At 52.1% G+C, this 22241-nt stretch overlaps 1 protein-coding gene across 11 annotated transcripts in view; it reads right to left on the reverse strand.

Annotated features, from left to right (window-relative positions):
• KDM4A (lysine demethylase 4A) overlaps window positions 1–22241 on the reverse strand; it is a 40415-nt gene that overhangs the window by 9916 nt on the left and 8258 nt on the right. For 4 of the 11 annotated variants that reach the window (XM_010803608.4, XM_010803606.4, XM_010803607.4 and 1 more), the window contains exons 6-17: window positions 20954–21003; window positions 20143–20246; window positions 19625–19762; window positions 18677–18927; window positions 17768–17967; window positions 16531–16904; window positions 8017–8137; window positions 4738–4919; window positions 3681–3833; window positions 3058–3262; window positions 2532–2608; window positions 1809–1864 (exon numbers count right to left, since the gene is read on the reverse strand). In XM_010803608.4, the coding sequence (XP_010801910.1) occupies window positions 1809–1864; window positions 2532–2608; window positions 3058–3262; window positions 3681–3833; window positions 4738–4919; window positions 8017–8137; window positions 16531–16904; window positions 17768–17967; window positions 18677–18927; window positions 19625–19762; window positions 20143–20246; window positions 20954–21003 (1911 nt within the window). Of the gene's footprint in view, window positions 1–1808; window positions 1865–2531; window positions 2609–3057; window positions 3263–3680; window positions 3834–4737; window positions 4920–8016; window positions 8138–16530; window positions 16905–17767; window positions 17968–18676; window positions 18928–19624; window positions 19763–20142; window positions 20247–20953; window positions 21004–21203; window positions 21842–22241 lie in introns of those variants that run through there. The other 7 variants (XM_024987779.2, XM_024987776.2, NM_001206316.2 and 4 more) reach the window with 5 other exon arrangements.

Consider the following 22241-nt stretch of genomic DNA (forward strand, 5'->3'; position numbering starts at 1 on the left):
AAAAATAAATGTGCACGTGCACAGCTGGGGCAAACTCTGGACAAAAAGATACAGAGAACAAAAATTCAACTGCCACTTTTGAAGAGCATGGCCTCTTCTGATGTGGGCCTGACTGTGGTGCTTCCTCCCTCTGCCACTGTGACCCCTGAAGTTCCCAGCAAGGTCCTCAGACCCAGAGAGTTAAGACCAGAAGTGTCTCCCATACTAAGTGGGAAAAGGTCCCCACCACACAGTCCCAGGTCAGCACAGCATCACACTGTTTACACCACTCACAGCCTGCTGCTAAATACACAGAGCCACAGCTAACTGGGGGTGTGGTTTAGAAAGTGAAAATAAATTAGAGAACTCCCTACAGATGTCTTTAATTGGAGAACCTGGGCGCTTCCTCAAAATATCTCCAAATGGGCCCCAATCTGCCAGTAAGCCCAGCCCTCCCCTCCACGCCTTTGCCCAAACCTTTCCCAGGGCCAAAATGACCTCTCCCTTCTGCTCCCTTCGTCCACCTCAGAATCACTCTTTCGTTTCTGTCCAGCCCCATTTACTCTGAGAGGTGTGTTCAATGGACACCCTCAGAGAATTAAAGTTTGGGACAGCTGGAGAAACTAACACGCACCTAGACAGGCTCCACTAAGATGGTGAGTGCTCTCAGGATCAGGCCAGGTGAAAACCTACATACGAGAAGACGGTGTAGGGGCCACGTGGGGCCACCTGCAGTGTGTGAGTGGGGACAGGTCTGTTTCTGCACAGCTCCGCAGGGCAGACCAAGGATTATATGGCGAAGGTGGGAGGTGCAAGCAGAGCCATTTCCACGCAAAGAAAAGGAGGACTTAAACAGCACTCTGGCGACTGTAAGGAACACAGTGCCCTCCAGTCAGGGCAGCAAGTGCTCCAGAGCAGTGGAAGGAGTGAGCAGAGCAGCACGAAGGGGATGCCTGCGAGGCAAGAGGCTTGGTGGTGTGTGCGCTAAGGATTTCAGCTGGAAGCAGGGTCCTCCCTGCTGTTTCCCCATCGACCTGTGAGTACTCTCCCCTAGGCAGCCAGGCCTCAGAGCAAAAACCTCATTCACCTGACATTTCTACCCCAGAACCACTAAGCCGGGACCAAGCACAAAAACTTGGCTCACAGAACTTCCCCGGTGGTCCTGTGGTTAAGACTTCGCCTTCCAACGCAAGGGGGTGTGGGTCTGATCCCTGGATGGGGAGCTAAGACCCCACTAAGATCCCACATGACCAGCACTCAAAAGAACCAAAACAAAAAGACAGAAGCAACACTGCAACAGATTCAATAAAGACTTAAAATATTCAGCTGACTGAAAGTGACCTGCTGGCAGCAGAGAAGCCCAGCTCTGGACTGAGGAACAGAACCCTCTATGGGTTTGGCTGACGAGTGGGTAGGCGTAGCTGGGCTTCCTCAATGTCCCAACACCCTCCTGAAGGACATGCACCCTCATTCCCGACAGCCAGAGAGTCTGCTTTGGGAAGGGCTCACAGCCCACAGCCACGGCCACCTCTGCACCAGCCCCACATCTAACCCGTCAGGTCCCCTGTCCACCATGAAGCCCCGGCATCATCTTCACGGGGTCTTCACACCCTCATGAGTCCATCTTAGCTTCTCCAGAAGGGTGTAACTTACAATGCTGCCTCCAAGGGGAAGCTCTGGACTGCCTGGCTTCCCATCTTTAAAATTGGTCTTGGAGATGCTATTTCAGCCCCAAACAGTGTGCTTCCCAAGTCATCATCAGTCATGTGGATGACAGCCCCTACCCTGGCGGCACGCCTGCACACGGCTTCAGAGCTCAGAAAACTCACCTGTCATCGTTGGCTCTCTGCAGGGCTCCTCCTCGCAATGAGCACAAACAGCAGTCCTGCCAAGAAGCAGGGGAGGAGGAGTGGTCACCACCGAATTATTAACATCCAATCTGTTCTCCTAGTGACTTCCTTCAGGCAACTGTAGCCTTCACATGAGAAAGCATGGGAGGCCTCGCCTGCACAGCCCCCGGAACCAGGACTCCCCTGCAGGAAGACAGGGAGGCCACTCGGGGCTAAAGTGCACCAATTATTCGCCTGACTTAACCTAATTGTCTTCCCTGTTAATAATAACAACTGAAAGTCATGAATGATACCCTGCTTAGGCTGCAGGCATTACAGGGCTCTGCCTGCCTCCTATGCGGGTACTGCCAGGTTCCAGAGAGGAGTGAAGAATAAAGAGAAAGGCACAAAATGAACATCTGAGCCCTGTTCTGATGCTCTGCCCTGATGGCTCAATTCTTTACAGGGGGCAGTGGTCTGTTCACCAGAGGACCTCTACTCGGTCCTGACACAATGGGGCAAACAGCTTCCAGACGCCATCAGGCCCCGCTGCAGATGGGCAGCAAGCGCGCTCACGGCGGGGGGGGGGTTTATTCTGACAACACTCTCACATCACTGTGTACCAGGTCTTGCTCAGACCGCTGGGGCAGGGTCCACATGAAACACAGTGGCCCTGAGCAAGAGCGTCTCACGGGGAGACAGCGACAGCATGGATGCGCTCACCTCTTCCAGGGCATTGGCTGAACACCGAGAACACATCCAGTCTTCAGAAGCCTTTGCAGGGGGTACCCCGTAGCAACCTAACAGGGACACCAAGGTGAGCAAATTAAACCCAGAGTCAGAAAGCAGACCTGCAGCTCCTCTCCAAATACCCTTTCCCAAAGCGACAAGCAAATCTTACAGAGACCCCTGAATTCTAGTGCCATGGCCCCCACAAATCAGCCATACGGTATGGACCAAAGTCTCAAAAAGTCAGAAACCAGATTCATTGGTACCAACACCCAGTGACCAGCAGGGACTAGTCCCCTCCACATATCTGCAACCAGGGGGACAGCCCAGGGTGGACAGTACGAGCACAGACCCAAGTCACAGACCCGATCTGACCACTCCAACAACATATAAGCAATCTTTGCACTGGGGGGGCAGTGGGGTGGGGAGCTGGGAGGCTGTCGGGAGACTGAGAGGTGGAAGGACTTGATCAGATGCCCTTGCCCTGAGACTGCATGCAGAGAAGAGGTGAGGCACTCACTGGCGTGGACCCGGACGCTGCACTTCTTGCAGGACACCAGGAGGCTGGTGCCGTCCTCCTCCAGGTAAGGGGTGGACAGGTTGATGTCCGTGCTGCAGCCAGTCGAGGTGAAGCACATTTCTGGAATCAATGGCTTGGTCCTCTGCGTCTGGGGGGCCAAATCTGGAGCGCTGCCACAGCTCTGACCAAAACCTCCAAACTCCACCTAAGGAGGGGGCAAGCGCACACCTCAGGGACCCGACCTGGGTCCTGCACTCCCCACCTGCTCTGTCAGCAGAAAGCTGCTCTCTTCCTGACGGGGCCGGCTACGGCTCCCAGGTGCACAGCCATTATCCCAGAGCTGCTAACTGAAGTTACCTCTAATGACTCAAATTCAATTTCTCACAGCAGCATCAAACAAAGGCCCCCGGGGACAACCGGGAAGAGGAAGAGAGGTAATAGGCAACTGGGACTTCAATCTTTCCCAACCAGACGGTAATAAAATGCACTGAGAGGCTGGCGAGGCTGTTCTTAGGGGCCTCCCTCTGTGCTGCATGGCACGGCACCCCACCCAGAGAGAGGCCCCAGGGCAGGTGCTCCCCCGGGCCAGCACAGATTCTTCTTGAGGCCATGTCAGCAGTCACCTGAGCTGCAGCTCTGTCACATGGTTGGAGCCCCACATGCTGTTCCTGGCTTGGAGCCCCTTCGGGAAGAACACTGTGTCCATGTCCTTCCCTTGGCAAAGAGCCTGACTGCGAGGATCTGCGGGCTCTGCCGCTGGATGGCACATACACCCCCTGTTCCAAAGATGGGGCCCAGAAACATGTCAACCCCAAGCCTGTGCCATTCATGGAACGCTGAGCCCCGCTCGACAGATAAATAGCCAGGACATCTGCCTGCTTCCCGCCCAGTCAAGGACACGTAGTGAACTTTTGGGCTCGCTTTTTGGTCACTGGAAAGAAAGAATGAGTTACTAACTCAAAGTACATGGGTCTGAAGTTTCATTCTTTGGCAAACATGAACCTGGGGCCCCTGCCCGGCTCAGGGACAGCCACGCCACTCCAACTAGCACACGGGACTGGCTCCCTACGTGCTGTCCTGTGTGGGTCCCAGCTGAGACTGAGCTGGTCCTCTGGCACAGGCTGCTGTGGGTGCCCTTTTGGCCTCCAAGAGCTAGACTCAAAGAGACCCATGATGGTGGAGGCATCAAATGCCCCACGAGTGGGAGGGGCACGGCTGGGCTCAGCCAGGGTGCTTTCCCATCCCTCTTCCTCCTGCAAAGCCCCTACTCTTGCCCCTCCCAAGTGCCTTTCCACTGCTGCCAACATCCACAGTGGCTATGGGCAAGGAAGAACAGAGACAACGCTGGAGGATCTGATTTAAAGAATCCCCAGTTCTTCAGACTGGCCAGGACGACAAACTACCTAGAAGGAATTACCACTTACTAGAAAGAGCAGATTCCTCAGCAAACAGTGTTGAGTGCCAAAGGGAGCCGGGAATCCCCCAGAGCCCAAGCCACACCCTCTGCTCTTCCCCAGAGCATTCTCAAGTGAAACCCACATGCTCACCTGCCTGGTGAAGCCTTTCCATCCAGCAGGCGGATGGGGCAAAAACACACCCTTCCCAAACTATGTCCCCACCATTAAAGCTAGCTGTCCTGAGTGCTGGCACTGGGTAAACAGAGGGGATACGAGGGCTTACCTGATGGTAAGTCTGAAAGATCATGCAGACAGCGCAATGAGGGGCCTGCTGGGCCATGGCCTCGTTGAACTCTTTCTCAGCCTCAAAATTTGGAGGTCGGTTCTGCCAGAGCTGGCTCAGGGGCTTGGCCCAGGCCTCTGTCTCCTCAGCCTCCTCCTCGGGGGTCAGCTGTTCTGGTAGCTCTACAGGAGGAAGCAGAGGTGTGAGTCAGGCAGGCAGCACCAGCCTTGCTCTGTGGCTCCGCCTGGAGAGCCGAAGAGCTCAGCTCAAGCTGGGACCTTCCGGTTCCAGGTCGGGACTAACCCGAGAACCTGTGGGTGACAAAGGCCAAGGGCAGGGGTGATTTTCAAAGGACTCCGCCAGAATTTGGATGGTGTTATAGGGAGCCCTGCGATCTGTGGCTACAACTCCTCCAATGACCTCCTCACTTTTTTCCAGACAGGACTGCCTTCCAAGAGACCCTGGAGACCTATGTTGAGCAGCCCAAGGAAAGCTCTGGAACATAGACACAAGCTACCCATTTATCTGTTTATTCCTTGCAACTCAAGCTCAGTGCAGACAAACAGTTATCTCCTCCACCTTCAATCAAGTTTAATCCAAAGGGATCTGGCAGCTGCCATGCATGTGATCTCAGTGAAGGCGACCGTAATGGACTGCAGTTAAAATCAACCCCTACAAGCTCCATCAATCAGGCCTAAACAGGAGACATAGTGCCAAAATCCAAGCACACGTTTTCCATATCCTAGTCAGAACAAGAGTGATCGAGACAGGAACAGAGAAACAGAAAGAGACCACTCACAATCACCAGAGAAAAATGACCACACACACACTTGCTGTGCTTACACAACCAAAAGCGGCCAAGAGCCACTCTACTTGTGAATACTGAATAAACGATGAAAAAGTTCAATAGTTTAGTGAAAACTGTAGGAACCAAAATTTCACAGCTTTCCTAGATAAAACCTCATTAGGCTGTACAGTTTAGGCACTCACTATGCGCTTCACTAAATGCCTCAACTAAAAAAAAAAAGTTTTAAGTGGAGAGAAGGGTGTGCGAGACTAAGAGACTGAAGAAACTCCTAAATGCAATGTATGACCCTAGTTTGGTTCATACTGGTTTAGAGGAAAGAACACATTTTTAGGATGAGCAGGGAAAGATGACTATGGACTGAGAATCAGAGGGTATTATGAAGTTACTCCTGACTTTCGGAGGTCAAGTGTTTACACAGGAGATGATCCTACGTAGAAGATGCCTGTTGGTTCACTTTAAATGAAAAGACTTGATAATTACATCTTACTTTCAAATGACACAGCAGATATGTATGCCCATAGGTAAACAACGCAGGCGTGCATGGGGAGTCGCTTCAGTTGTGTCCAACTCTTTGTGAGTCTATATAGACTATATGGACTATAGCCCAGCAGGCTCCTCTGTTCAAGGAATTCTCTCCAGGCAAGAATACTGGAATGGGTTCCCATGCCCTCCTCCAGGGGATCTCGCTGACCCAGGGGTCTCTTGCGTCTCCTGCACTGGCAGGCAGGTTCTTCACCACCAGTATCCCCCGGGGAGCCCAAACAACATACAGGGAGAGACAAAGCAATTATGGCAACACAGTGTTCTTACTCTTTCAATTTCTCTACATTTAGTTTTTTAAACATAAAAAGTTAGAGAGGTGTATATCATGATCTCATTCACATTATCAGAAAAAGACACACGTGGACGTAATTTAACACCTGACTAGGACAGTCGGAACAGTGACACACTGAAGTGTTCAGAGCGGTCCTCTCTGTAGAGTTATCTTTCCAGCTTTTCCAGCTTTCCCAGTTTTCTTTAGTCTGCACTGCTTTAGCGCACTGGGGAAAAATCAGAAGTGAGGCTGTTGCCAACCTAGAGGTCCTGAAGCCCCCACCAGGGCTGCAGAAAGACCACAGAGGACTTCTGAGACTCTAAATCATGCTCTCGAGAGGCTTTCCCCACCCAGCTCACCGTGATCCTCTATCAAAGGAGAAGAGCAAAGGTGGGCGTCAACATCACAGCAGAGAGGGAACATGGGGCTTGTGGAGCAGGGGGAAGGGCTGACTGAGGAGCCTCTGGGCCTTCGCACCCAGCCCCGGGCGTGGGCAAGGACAGGACAGGGAAGGACGGGGCACCAGGCAACAGTAACAAGGGGCCTAGTCACTGCGGACCTCGGAGGCTCCGCCAGCTCCGGGCAGCACAGGAGGCCACGCTGTACTGATGGCTATCACGCTCTGGGCTGCAAGTCTCCTCCAGTGCATCCCTGCCTACTCCCGTCTCCTTCACTGCCTCTTCTTCCTCAGTCCTCCCAACCCCAGCGTCTACGCCCCCTCCCTGAGTGGCCCCCCTTAATAAAGATATAAATACCCCCTCCACCCTCCACGGTCTACATCTTCCCTAAACACTGAACATAGGTCTCCAAACCCAACCAACTCTAGAACCTAGGGAGGCACTCAGCTCAGGCTTCCCCGTCCCACCAACCGCACAGCGCCACGTCCAACCCGCAGGCTCTATCCTCCCCATGGGGTCACCAGGTCCTCTCCATATTCCTAGTTCAGACCCCTGGACCTCACAGAGGCTGCGACAAAAGCCCTCTGCTCCTTCTAAACACAATCATTAGGAACAATCTTTCTAATGCATATCAGGCCAAGCCCCTCCTCTGGCGAAACACTTCCAGGGCTCAGAGCACCCAAGGCAAATTCTTCACTCCTGAGAAGTAGCTCACAACTACCTCATTCCTCCTCCTCCTCCTCCACGCCCTGGCTTGGCTCTGAAAACCCAGCCACAGTGGGCTGGCTCCTCTGAATATACCTCCCTGCCTGTCTTCACACCAGGGTTAGTTACTCGCACTGTCCCCTCCGCCTGGATCACCACCTCCTCCCTTTAGATCAGTCAACTACCCCGTGGGCTTCCTGAGGGCATGGACATATCTTAGCTTAATCTATGTCTCCACACATCCAGCACAGGGCCCTTGGCATCAGTGACAGAACCTGCTCCCCTGAACAATCAGCCACTCCTTCCTAAGAGAAGCAAAGGAAGAATCTGCGTGTTACGATCCCGCAATAGGCAAATTCCAAGACACCCGAACCTATAGTGAAATCTGAGAATAAGTCTGATACCCTGAAATCCAGCCCTCTGCACGGAATACCTGGGGGGAACAGCTAAGCCACAGGTCCACCCCGGCCCTCCGCGTGGCTTCCCGAGGTCCTGGAGGAGGTCCTGATGTGCTGAGAGCCTTTCCTCTGGAGATGAGTGAAACTACCACTTACCATCATCGCTGACGCAGTCCTGCAACACGAGCGGGTGGTGGCGGGGGAGCTTGCTTAAGGGCTGACGGCGGCCCTTGGACTTCTTACTCTCTTCCAGGGAAAACATATATTCATCTGCAACCTGGGCAAACCACAAGAAGAAATCAAGTTGGCCTTCCCGCCACTTGGGGACACAGCAGAAGTCAGTCTTACAGTGGAAACCAAAGGAAAGAGCAGGGCAGAGAGACTCAAAGGAACAAATATAAAACCAAACATGGAAAACACCTGTCTTAGAAAAAGCTAAAGTGACAAGTGTCATGCAAATCAGCCAAACCAGGATTGTGTAAACCATTTTTGGATTTAGTAAGTGTGGATCTCAGAAACAGGGTGAAACAAACGTACCTAAAACAAACCTGCTCCAGCTCTAAAGAGCCGCGCCCCTCCCTGAAGCTCACTGACACGAGGCTGTGTCTGAGAGCCCAGACAGGCACTGGAGGCCCCGTTCCTTGGACAAGAAGGCCAGCAGCAGCTGTTGTAAAGTGCTGGGCACCTGGGCCATCTAGGTTTGAAAGGCCCGAGCACAAGCAAAGCAGAGAGGAGTAGCCGACCCATTAAAAAGAAAACAGCCCACTTCCCCTGCACCTTCAAGACCTCAGCTCTAGCTGACACTTTTTGTCCCTCTTCTCCAGAGAACACCAGCCAGGACAGAGCACGCCTCTGAAACCCTGGCCTGCTGCAGAAAGAAAGGCTGATTTAATGTTGCATTTACATAATGTCAGAGCAAATGTGAGTAGGTTTAAGGTATAAGGACTCAATCAGTAATAATACCACATCAGAGTTTCCTTCTAATCGACATGTTTAAAACTTGGTTGTACTGACTTTAGGAGACACGGGTTATGGCAAAACCTATTGAACGAGGACTTGAGGCCTGGAAGAGGCCCTCTCTGCAACTGTGACAGAAACCAGAGCTTTAGAGTGCTGCAGAGAAAGGGCAGCATCACAGCGCCCCCTCGGAGAAGGGACACTGGACCTGCAGACTCCATGTGCCACTACACAGAGCCCCAGGACGTAGGGGTCACACTTGAAAACATCAGGAAAAAACCAAATGCTGAGCACAGGGCCCTAAATTGAGTGTCTGTTTGCCCACTCATTTAACAAACATTTACCAAAACATACTGAGTCCAAAGGCCTGCGGGGGAAGGTAGGTGCGATAAAACACGCCCCTAGGGCGTGCTCCCTAGCTTGACCCAAGCAATGATGCTCAGGGCGGCATGCGGTGATGTGGAGAAGTGAGATGAAGACTATCACAGACTTCATCAGACCAGAACTACACCAGCAGTCTAAAGCGGCACCTTCCAAAATGTACACCAGGAAGGGGCCATGAAAGCTGCCACTGGAGTGAACAGGTTGGGGCTCCAGGCCCGCCTCCATTCTGACCACAAGACCCCTGCTTCTGATTTACATTTTTTAAGTGAGTAAGAGGTCACGTAAGGAGGGTGTTCTTCGGCTCAACAGACTGGAAATACCCACCAAATTTATTTGATAGTGTAATCACGAAAATAAAAAATGTAGGGATATGCACCCAATGCGTGTATACTTACTGATGAGTTATATATAGTAATGTACTTATACACACCTTAAAACAGACTGAAAGGATTAAAAATAAAGTTCCATTATTTGATTCCTGCTCCTCCATTATCTTCTTGCACCCCCTACTATGAAGATTACTTAGATAACAACCCTAAAAGTGAGTTATGGCAAAGACCAGGAAGTACAGGTGTGAGAATAAACGGAGCAGAGGTGGTGAGGATTTCTGGCCTGGGTCTCCTGGGTGTCCAAGGTGAGAGACTAAGAAGGCTCCTGTGGATGAGAGGGGAGTGGTTAACAAGCCAAGTTAAACGCATTCCGTATGGTACACACAACCCGTCTGTGGGTCCTTCATTTGGAAATACCCAGGGGGCAAGAAGGAGAAGGCAATGGCAACCCCCTCCAGCACTCTTGCCTGGAAAATCCCATGGACGGAGGAGCCTGGTGGGCTGCAGTCCATGGGGTCGCTAAGAGTCGGACACGACTGAGCGACTTCACTTTCACTTTTCACTTTCATGCATTGGAGAAGGAAATGGCAACCCACTCCAGTGTTCTTGCCTGGAGAATCCCAGGGATGGGGGAGCCTGGTGGGCTGCCGTCTATGGGATTGCACAGAGTCGGACACGACTGAAGTGACTTAGCAGCAGCAGGAGGGGGCAAGAAGAAATTCAGCCTGGGAGTTCAGAAAGGAAGTCAGAGCAAGACCTGTGGATCTAGGAATCCTGGACATCAGGCTCAGAATTTAAATGATGAAGTGAATGAGATGATCAGTGGAAGATAAACTGACTGGAGGCCATGCCTTCCAGGACAGGAGAAAGAAGAAGAAAGGAGATCCTGGGGAAAGGGGGGTTTCCTCAAGGGGGAAATCCACAGTCCAGACTACAGAAGAGCAGTGGCCAAGGGACTCAGCAACTGGGAGGTGCCAGGACTATTTTAGAGATAAACTCCAGTAGATACACAATAAGGAACCAGGGAGCGAATGCCATCACACAATTTTTGAGAAGATAAAGGGAAGGAATGAGATGACAGCTGAGAAGGAAATTTCCTTCAATTGTATTTTAAGAAAGGGGATTTGAGTATGGTTTTACTAGTGAAGAAGCTTGTCCCCCAAAGATGCACAGTCCGAATCCCTGTGAATACATTAGATTAACAGGACAAAGAACTGTTAGATTGCTAATCAGATGACCATCATCCTGGATTGTCTGGGTGGGCCCCATGTATTCAAATGCTGCTTAACAATCGAAGAAGGTAGCAGAGGTCATGGTCAAAGTGCTGTGACTTGGCCAGATGTTGCTGCCTTCAAAGGTGGAAGGAAAGGGTCAGGGACAAGCAATAAGGACGCCCTGTGGAAGCTGGAAAGGGCAAGGAAAAGGACGCCCCCAGAAAGGAAGGCAGACACCTTGCCTTTAGCACCATGAGGCCCATTTCAGACTTCTGAACTGAAGAACCAGAAGAAGGCAAATTAGAGTTAAGATGCTAAATTTGTGTCCCTTGTTAAAGCAGCAACAGAAAATGCACATGGCGGTAGGAGGTGGAGATTAATCATTTTACAGGCAAGCAAAATGCCTCTCATTCACTCCTGGAGGAGGCAGAGGGGTCAGGACCAAGAACACCAGAATGTGGCTCCGGGAAAGGAGGCTGCCTCTGTCCACACCTCTTTAACCAAAGTGCCTACTGCACACTCGAGATGCGCCCAGAGGACCATGCCTGCTGCTGGGCGATGCAGAGACAGTGAGACGTGACCCAGCCAGAGTCTAAAGCTGCCCTTCCTGCTACCATCGCTCTGCCTCTAACCAAAGCAGTCGCATCTATCCATATTGAACATCCTTCCACATTTTCACCGCCTCTGGCTAAATACTCTTCCCGGTTCTGCCTTTCCCTGCAATGTACTCCAATTTCTAAATGTCCGTAGGAACAGAACTGGGCTCAAACCCTGTTTCAACCAATTAACCACATGAGCCAGGGCCAGTGGCAACCCAGTGACAAGAGCAGGTGAAGAGCACTGTGCCCGGAGCCCTTGGTGAGGAGAGGGTCGGAGAGCATGCCGGGTCTCCCAGGCCCTGCCAGCAAGGGGGCTGGAGCTCCAGGCTCCCGGAGTTCCTTTATCCCTTCATGTGAGCAACCAGGTCAAGGTCAATGTTCCTGATGGGGCTGGTTCTGTACAGAGAAGAACCAAGCGTTCTCTCTCCTTCTTCGGGGAACTCACTTTTTCAAAGCAGCCTGAACTGACAAGAACTTCTGCAGCAGGCTTATCACTGTGCACCACTCACCACTCAGGTGGTGGGGGTTCAGCAGCCAGTCACTGGGGCCCTTTCACCAAGGCCCCGATACAAGAGGCGGCACACAAACTGAACGACAAGCGGGCCAGATAACACTTTGAGGGATACTTAAAGCATGGGGACGGAGCCCACCAGGGTGTTCTCCAAAGCCCAGCTGTTTCCAAATATAGACACAATGCTCTTGGACCTCTCCAGGGATGGGCAGAGTGTCTCAGCTTCTGCCCAAGCCTTGACTGTCAGTCCGCCATTCTGCCCAGTGAATCAGCCCTCATGTCAGTTCCTAACTGGAGCTACACTTCCCTTCATTCCACCCCTGTTTACAGAGGCTCCTGGGCTAAGCCCTGGGGACCACATTGATGCCTCAAGAAGCAAGGCTGAAGGTGGCCCAGGGCCTGGTTCCTAGCAGTGCACCTTCACTAGCCTGGGACAACCGCACTGAGACCAAGACAGCAACACAGACAAGGAGCAAAGTGCTAGAGAGACTAGAGGAGGCAGGGAAGCAGCTGGGAAGTGACTAGTGGCCTGTGAAAAGGGCCGTGTCCCCGTAAGCAGGGGCCTGTTACTGGACAAATGGCCTCTTCCCCCCTCCAAAGCCTGGTGCCGGCAGGACAGCGGTGTGAGGCACCAAGAAGCAGTAGAATGGCATTTTATGTCATGCATATATTACAATTAAAAACCCTCTTGCAGCCATCCCCTCGTCTCCTGCCTCTGCTGGAAACCACAGCACTCGCTCCTGTCAGAGCACCCCCATTATCTTCCATCACTCCCTCTTCAACACAGGCCCACTCGGTAGGCTGCCACTGTCTTCCATGCTCTCCTCCCTGGCTCTGCACACACCACCCTCTCCTAGTTCTCCAAACCTCTGGCGCTCTCTTCTCATTGTCCTTCTCCTTCCCGAGCCTTCCACCTCTACCCACACTGCGAAAACTGCTCTCCACGCCCCACCGGGGAGCTCTTCCACACCCACCGACACCCTCCAGGTGGAGAGGATTCCCCCATCTACCCATCTCGGGCGTGTGTGTGCACATCTCCACAGCCTGCCGCACACGCAGGTGGCATTTAGCATGCCCCAGACTGCACTCACGTCCCGAGCCACAAACTCCCCTTCACTTTTTCTGTGACTTTCACCCGACACAGACACACCCCTGTCCATCCGGTAACACAAGCCAGAATCCCAGGTTACCGCATGGTGCCCTCCCACTCCTACCTTCCAAGTGGTGGCCCCAGACCCCCACCCCCCATCACACAGCTCAGGTCCTTACCATCTCTCAGATTAAGAAGCAGGTTCCAAACTGATTTCCCTATTGCAAACCTTTTTTTTCCCCTCCTGTCCTCAAGTATTTAATTATAAAAACAACATGGTATTCATAAAAGTATTCAAACAATTTATAAACGCAGGAAGTGAAAATCATCCATAATCCCACCTTGAAGAGAATCTCTACTGTTTCTAATTTTGCCTCCTTCTTCCCCAAAAAACCTTTACATTGCTTCCAAGATGATCTTCCGAAACATCAACACAAAGCTAAAAGAACACTTCACAGACAGTCCAGAAACTGACGGAGTTTCTTGAGTCAGTGATAGGGGGTCAGAAGGGCACAGCCCTAGATCAAGGCAGAATTAAGACATATAATAAACAAATGTCAGGTGTAAGACTAATTAAATGTCGATTCAAACAAACCTACTGTCAAATACATTTTGTTTAGACTACTGGGGAAACTGATTGCGAACTGAGTATTAGATGATGCTAGAAAATTTCTGTAATTTTGTTAGGTATAATAACAGCATGGTGATTAAAACACACCCACATTTTTCAGAGATACACATTGAAGCAGGAAGAAAATTGCATGGCATCCATGTCATGATTTGCTTGCTATATAATACTTCAGGAAATTAAAAGGACAGATGAAGCATATGGGGCTTCCAAAATATTAACTGTTAGATCTCAGTGATGGTGATGAGTATTTGTGGTTTGCTGTATTACTCCATATGTATCTTTGTGCATCAAAAAAAAAAAAGAAAAAGACATGTTACAGAAATTTTCACTCTCCAAAAACACATGTCAGGTAAACTTCCACTGCCCCCTCGCCCTGTCACTGAAGTCGAGTCTCAGAGAACAGGCAGAGGTCTAGGACGGGCCTCCTGACACCCTCCACCCACACCTCCCAAGACCCTCTCGTCCTACTGAGACCAACAAAACCACTGTGGACCCCAACCTGCCCTGATGCTGGCGTGAGCCCCAGCTCCAAAGAGAACCCTCTCCCCCACCAGACTCACACTCCTGCTAACCTCCTTCTCCTGCCGTCCCTGACCCCTTACCCCAACCCCGGGCCGAGCTGCACACTTCCACCACGTGTGCTGCGACGCAGATCACCAGGGACTAGCACTCCCTGCTCGCAGCTGTCTGCTGGCCTCGACGACGAGCTCCTTTGAAGGTACCATCCTAGCCCAGAGCAGGCACACAAACCACTACAGGGTAAAGAGAAGAGGTCAAGCAGCCGAGACGTATCAGTGACTCTGAAGTACTTCAAAGACGCCAGCACGTCAAGGGGGAAGGTGGTAGAGACGGCAGGTGACGAGAGGAGAAAAGGTGTTCAGGCTGCAGCCGAGAAGCCCACACACGAGCGAAAAGGAACCAGGAAGACACACAGTGGTTTGGGAGCAGGGGTCACACAGAGAGGCGTGTTAAGAGAGAAGCCTCCTCTCCCAGCACGTTTCCATGGGAGGAGTCCTGGCTTTGGCTTCAGTGGGATCTGCCTCTCACAGAGGGACTGCACTGCTGCCTGTGTGCACAACACGCCGAAGGACACAGACTGGGGCTTGTCTGTCCCTGGGGGGGGCCTGAGCGGCCCAGGGCTGCCTGTGACCACACGGGTCATCTCTCTGAGGGTAAACAAGCAGCAGGGCTACTTGGCCACGGGTCAAAAACCACTCTCCTCAACCATTTTAACTGGTGACAAAGTGACATTCTGAGCTCCATATGCCCACGTCCTGTATCCAATTTTACAGGTTCCTAATTTGGGAGAGAAAAAAAAAAGGCTGTTATTTATTTACTGCCCTGCTACCACCTAAAAAAAAAAACCCAACCCTAGAAAAAACTTGACTCCATGGTAAGATTAATAATATATAATTAATAACTATATACATATTAATATATGGCCTCAATGCTGTAAAGTATTTACTCTCTAGTACGTCCTTGCTATTGTTAGCAGCTTCTGTGGTTGCACATCAGGAGGACGGTCCACAAGGACAGTGTGGCTTGCGCAGACAGCAAGATGCACAAGAGCGCACAGAGCTTGGTGAAGCGACTGGGATGCTGCCACGAGGAACAGAAGGGGCTCTGCTTTCCAAGGGGAAGAGCCCTCGCTTGTAGAAGTGACCACAGGAGAGCAGGGAATGGGGGTCAGAGGCAATGGGAAAGCAGGGAAGGAGACACGGGGGTCACTGGCTCACCAGACTGCACCACGCATGAGAGGGAAGGGGGACTCCACATGGAGAAACAGCATCTACAGAAACTGAGCCTGAGATGCAGAAAAAACAGAAAGAAAAATCATACGGGTGTTAAAGACAAGAGGCAAACTAACCACAGAAACGCACTGCTGAAAAATTAGGAGAATTTGAATATGGATAAAGCATTAGTACTTCAGGCAAAGAAAAGATAAAGCCAGCACGTCAAATGTTAATACACAGAGATAATGCACGCACACCGGGATAATGTGTGCACACAGGGGGCTCGTGACAGTTTTCTGTTTGTGTATAGTTTAACAATGCTTTGGAATAAAAACTTCGGAGGAGAATGGATACACACGGATGGCTGAGTCGCTCTGCTGTCCAGCTGAAACTATCACAAGACTGTTATTCGGCTATACTCCAAAACAAAATGAAAAGTTTTTTTAAAAAGCAAATAAAAACTTCAAAACGACAAAATTTCCAAAGGTGAAGGGAACAGGGAATCGAGGAGAGCTTCTCTGTGCTCACTCCTACAATCTGCCAGTGGCCCCACCTCAACCCTCAGCCCAGATGCAACTTCACCACAGGCTATGAGGCTGGACAGAGAGGTCACCTGGGCAGGCCTGAGTTGGGCTGTACCCCACGTGGCCCTGCTGTACCCCACGCAGACTCACCAAGCGCCTTTCTACACAGAACAAACAGAAAACACAGCTTCTGGCAACAGCATGTTCTGGGAGGAAGCCTGAGCAAACATGTCCCTGTTGACGGCTCTGGGATTCATCCTGGTCTCCAAAGGGATGCTGGCAGCAGTGTCATACTAGGAGGGGGAGGATGAACACGGGGAGTGGCCGGAAAACTCCCAGGGCAGCCCAGGGTAAGAAAGGCCACGTCATTCCAACCCTCAAACGCCAGGCTGCAAACACTGCTGCTCTAACCCTGCGCCACGAAGGCCAGGAGGGTCAGAGCATGTGCCCCGCTCAACTGAAGATCCACTGAGGGTGGCCAGGGAAGCCGCAAAGCCATTCTGTGGAGCAATAGTCACATAGAGATAACAGGGAAGAAAAAAAAAAGCCGTCCCAGCAAAAAACAAACTAAAGAGACCCAATGCCACCTGGCTTTTGCTTGACACAACTGCAGGCTGGAGGTCCATCCTGAGGGTCTCCTCTTGCCACTGGGGACCCTGCAGGAGCCCACCCCCAGTGGCCCACCCCAGCACCCATACCTCGGCCAATTCCCTCTCACTGATGCTCCGGGTGGCGCCCCCTTTCTTCCTGGCGCACGGCTCTCCTGGAAGGACCCTGCCATCCCCTCTGGCATAGCTGTGCACAGTGAGGACTCCGGTCTGCCCTTGGGCTCGGCAGGACAGAGGCTCGCTGGTTTCAGAATCGGAAGAAACAGAATCCTGTGAAGAACCGGAGCCCAGGCTGGAAGACGATTTCTCTTTGGAGCCTGAGAAGACGAGGCGTCCAAGAGAAGCTGGGTTCACAGAAAGGTCCAAGACAGCTGCTTCATGCTCCTCTTCCTCGTCCTCGTCGTCCTCTTCCAGCTTGACGTTTTTAAGTTCTTCAAATTTAACTTCAGTGGAGTCAGAATAATCTGAAACACAAGACACGTTGGATGGAATCCACTCCCTCCTGCACATCTCAACCCCGAGAGAGGGGCACAGACCAAAGAACATGGGTGCTGAGGAAGGCCTGGTTTCCAACTCTGGCTCCACCGTTAACGGGGGTCCCCTGCACGATCTGGGGCGAGCTGCCTCAGCCTCTCTGGGCCTCTGGTTTCCTCCTCTGTGATGTGAGGATGCTACTGCTTCCCAAGCCCAGCACACAGCACACGGCAGCTGTCCCTTCCCCCGAAGTCCCCTCAGCTCAGCAGAGACCCAGCGAGCCAGGCCAGGAAGTCTGCTCCATGGAAGAAGCTGTGCCCACAGTGCTGATGGCTCCCAGCACACACCCGGAGCAATTCTGTCCACGCAGAGGTCCCCCAAGCTGGGCCTGACCCGAGGCTGACACCTGCTCCTTCCAGATAAATCTACCCTTGATAACCGTCCGTGGGAAGGCTTTCAAACACGGTGCTGGACCACGCCGTCCCTTCCTGAAATACCAATGGCCCCTCGGGCCCCCAGTGAGCAAGCTCTCAGATGGCAGGTAGGCAGTCCCCATGCTGTCTCATCCCACGTCTCAGGGAGAAGCTCCTGTGGCACACCTGTCTCCTCCCCTTCCCGCCCCCTGCTCAAATCACAGGATACCATGGCCAGCTCCCTCAACAGCTGTGGGCCTTCCCCCACGTCCCTCCGTGACCCTAGGTGTCCCCACCCAGAGCGCTTTCCACACCCTGGTCACCATCTGCTCACAGACCCACCTCTCTCATGTCATGCCTGTGACCTTGCAGTGATGTGGCATCCAACATAGAACAGAACAGTTAGGGCTGTGGGGGAAAAAATACCACAACCAACTCACCTGGGAAGGTGAGGCTGTCCTCGACTTGGCGCACGGAGCTGTGGGTGGGCCTCACGGGAGAGAGGGCGGCCTGGCACTCCGCCATGTCGTACTGTCCGGAGCCCAGCTCCTCCTTGGGGAAGAGCTCGCTCTGACTCACCTCCTGCGGGATTTCAAGACAAACGCGGTGCCTCTTTGTCCCGATCCGGTGCTTGGCCAGGCTGCAAAGAGGAGGACACGCTTTTTAAGAGCCAGTGTGTATATCCGCTTACACAAACACATCCCCACGCAACCTGACAGGAGCCGCCAGAGCCTGCTTCACACTCTGGAGCCACCCAAGACTGGGGACCTCACGGCCCCGAACCTGTTCCATCAAGTGCAGTCAGGGATGTCGTCGCCCCGCCTCACAGAGCCGACATGAGGCTCGGGAAAAGCTGTGCTGAGCATGCGCAGAACACCTGCGTACAGCAGGTCCCCCCGTGAACGTTCCTCCTCTCTTCCCCACACAGCCCCAGGTGGGGGGAACTGCTGAGGACAGGTCCTCTGGCTGAGACACTGACGACACTGCCCCTTGCCCTCACCAGTCCCATTCCCTGCATCACTCTCTCCTTTATAAAAAACCCTCAAGCGGCAGCGAGAAGGTGGGCTTCTCTGGCTCTGAGGGAGCCACACCCCCACAGACATGTGAGCCTCCCTCTGGGTGACTATGGCCCAAGGAGAGGTGCCATCACCTCTGCGTGCAGCATGAGGAAGGGTCTGAATACCTGAGGATTCTGGAGCCTGCACCAAGAACCTTCCCTCAGCTGTGCTCAAACACCCCGCTCAGAAGCAGCCCCTCAGCAGGTGAGGGGACCTACCAGACACTCCCCTACTCCACCCCACCTGACCCCACCCCACCCAGGCAGCTGGGCCCAGGGGCTGCGGGGTTACCTCCTCTTCAGGTCGCCCTCCTCTCCATCCTCCACCCCCTCCGTCTCCTCCTCCTCTGGGCAGTCCTCCTCCTTCCGGGCTCTCAGGGCCAGTTCACTCTCCTTAAGAAACTCGGCTGCTTCTGGTGTGGGCAGAGTGTGGTCGATGACGGTGCTGTCCTTCCCAGCTTTCCAGAGCTTGTATCTTTCTGGCTGGAACTTCCTCACAAACACGTCCATGGAGATCTTCACCATGTCCTTCCTGCAGGAGCACTGTCGCAAGGCGCCAGAGCGGTTCCAGGTGAGACCCTTCCCCAGCTCCCCCCACCCCCCTCTCCCACCTTCTCCCACCAAATGGAAAAAGAGAACAGTTTCAGGCTGAACTGTTTGGGTTCACAGGCTGAGGGCATCGCGTCCATGCAGAGCCTTCACACATGAAAGGAAGCAGGAGAAAAGGCTGGAGGACGCATGCCACTGGGGCGAGTCAACTGGGACGCTAGCCAGGGTGCGTGGAGAACAGTTAAGAGACAAGGCTCAGCATTAAACCCGGGACGGTCAACGTCCACCTTCCCTCTGCCACCTATTCAGGCCAGGACCTCGGCAGCAAGTCTACTCCCGGCCAAACATCCAGCCTTGCTGCTTTCTTAAAGTAAAAGGGAAGCCCATCAGATTTCTCCTCGACGGCGAACACCCAGAGCGGCTAGAGCAAGAAACAGCACTGCGTGTGTGGGTGCAGTGTTAATGCCCAACGAACTCAAGCACGGAAACCTCATTTTATACAACTCAAATCTAAACCAGTTTTTAAACATTCTCTGTGAACACAAGATGCTGGTACTTTTGCACATTCCCTGCCACTCCGTTTCTCAATTCCAGCAGCTCAAAGAAACACCAGCCAGTGTACCTAAGAAGGCTGGCTGGCTGGCTCAGCTGTTTTTAGACACAGTTATTATGAAGGAAACAGTGGACTTACCAGCACAGCTTGTTTGCCATACTCGATCCACCGCCGGGTAGCAAAGTTGGTGGATTCGGCACAGTTGAAGCCATGGTTAAAGCCAGCATGGTAGCCGTAAGGGAAAGTGATCATAAATTCTCCGGCTTCCTGAGTCACCTGAACAAGAGCAAACAGGAAGCAGTTGAAGGGCAGGAATGCTGGGCTCCAGCTCAGCCAGCACTCAGTGACCAGGGACAGGTCACAAAGCCTGTAGGGGTCTTAGTGTCTTCTGCAACATGCCAAGTCCCCGCACATCAGACACCATGACTGTAATTAATGACTCCTCTGGATTAACGCTGTTCAAGGGGGCTGGACCCTCCTCTGGCAGCAGGAAGGCGGGAACCCACCTTTAATGCACTGAAATCAAAAGGTGACACAGATTAGTCCTGGCCCACACCTGGTACAGAGGAGCAAGTAGAATAAAGCTCCCTGTGAAACACGCCAGAAAGAGTGGTTTCCATGTAAGCCAAGGACCGCTGTGTGCGCAATCCGCTCACCTTGTCAAAGGGAATTCCGTATTTCTTCAGCATTAAAGGAGAAATCAAGGTCATCTTATGGCGGAGAAAAGCCTCACAGCTTTGAGCACTGCCTGGGAAAAAGCCTGTTTAATTGAAAACGGGTACAGTTAATACACGGCTCCACACTGGCTATGTAACCCTGGAGTCACTTCACACAGCGCATCTCGTCTAAATGTAAGGAGGATGAATCACCAAGGTGATCGCCACAGATTATTCTAGCTCCAGGCCAGTCCTAGCGCTCTATGATGAGGCTCTGGACTGTCCCCGGTGTAGTGGTCATCAAATCCTGCTTGGGGGATTACCCTGGCAGCCTCTGTTCTCATAGAGTTTTAAAACTACTTAGAGCCTTTCTCCATTCACCAGGACCCTCAATCTTTTGTAAGTAACACATCTAAGTACAAATGACAAGCGCTTGTGAAATAGTCTCTCCAGAAGTACAAATCTACTAGAGTCCACTTACAAGAACCAAAGCATGAGATGCAACTTTGACTTGACCAACTGGGGTTCTGGCAAAAGAACCAGATCCAAGGTGACCAGTACACTATCCCTGGTCAAACAAACCCATGCATGATGAAAGTGAGGCAAAGACAGTCTAACGCTTACTAAGCCCCTTCCCAGGACAAAGTGGGGAAAGGCTGTGATTTCAGCTGCTCTGAGACGTACCCAAACTGGCAGTCTGGCTCACCCCCCACGTGTGGGCCTAAGAAAGGACCACTGACAGTGGACATCCGAGAGCCATGAGCGCAGCTCCCTGGCAGGTCTGACCCGGCCCACGGAGCGAACACCATACCTTTGGCCAGGCGCTCCAGCCGCTTTCCGTGCTCGGGCGGGACGGAGTACCTGTAAGTACACAGAAGCAGCGGCCACTGAGCAGAGGGCTGGCCCGGGAAGGGGCCCAAGGGCTCGTGCCCACTCTCAGAACAGCTCGAAATATCAGACTTTTCAACTTCCCGACCACAAGAACTAGAAAGGGATCTGGAGAAATGACGTATTAGACTGTCTGGGCACTGGAGTGGGAACCCACACTGAAGGGCAAGCGATTTTTATCTTTTATATTCATTAATAAGACGTTTATTTGATAGTTACCATGAACCAGGATTTATGGCACACACTCAACGTTGCTCTCCTTTATAATGTTATTCATGCAATAAAACTTAAACAAAGGAAAAAAAAAGAGAGAGAGAAGGAGGATGGCATTAAAGTGCTCCTGGCAGAGCCTGAAAGGCTTAACTGGGATGGGATAGAGAGAAAAATGGGCAACAAGGTGACGATGGATTAGGTACCAGAGACCTGGCCCCCATCTGCTGAAGAGCCCATTTCCCTTCGTCTCCTCAACAGTGCACTGATTATCCAGTAGCCACTCACGCCTCCAACACTGTGGGTATCCAGACACCATAGGATTGCCCTTCATTAAGAAACAAAAGGAAAAACTAAAAAACACATAGAAGACTATTTAAAACTTTTGCAAAACTGTTAAAAACTTCATATTCAGGAACTCACAGTAAGTCTAGTTTACCTTTATAGTGCGTTCTAAAGATGACTCCACAACAACAAAACCTTCCCATCCCAAATAGTTTTGTTATGAAACAAAACAGATGAGGAAACTATCACCTAAAGGGCTCTGGGATCCATCAGGCAACCCTGCACAGACGTCTCTGGAGGAACCACTTCAGGTGACCTAAAGAGTGTATGCAGTAACAAAGTCTAGTTTCAGGAACTTCAGAGTAAACATGGGGAAGACACAAAAGTTACTGACTCTAGATAGAAGTCTAGCTTCTAAGGAACTGGGTCAGTAGTCAGGGGGTAATCACTGGCTCAAAAGGGTTCCCCACCCCAAGACTGGAAACTGGAAAGGCATCTGACAGAACAGAAGAAAACCCCTGGGACAGGATGTGGCTGAAGAGGCTGGAAAAGGAATGGAGACAGACACAGCTTCCATGACTCCCCAAGACCTGGTCGGTGTCCCCTCCGGCCTCCTCGCGCCTCCATCCTCATAATCGGCACCCAGAGCACAAAGGACTTGCTTCCTCTAGGTACTCAACACACTGCGTTCACTCCTAAGTCTTTGCACATGTTGC

Source organism: Bos taurus, chromosome 3, assembly GCF_002263795.3.
Source record: "Bos taurus isolate L1 Dominette 01449 registration number 42190680 breed Hereford chromosome 3, ARS-UCD2.0, whole genome shotgun sequence".
In the NCBI taxonomy this organism is placed as follows: Eukaryota; Metazoa; Chordata; class Mammalia; order Artiodactyla; family Bovidae; genus Bos; species Bos taurus.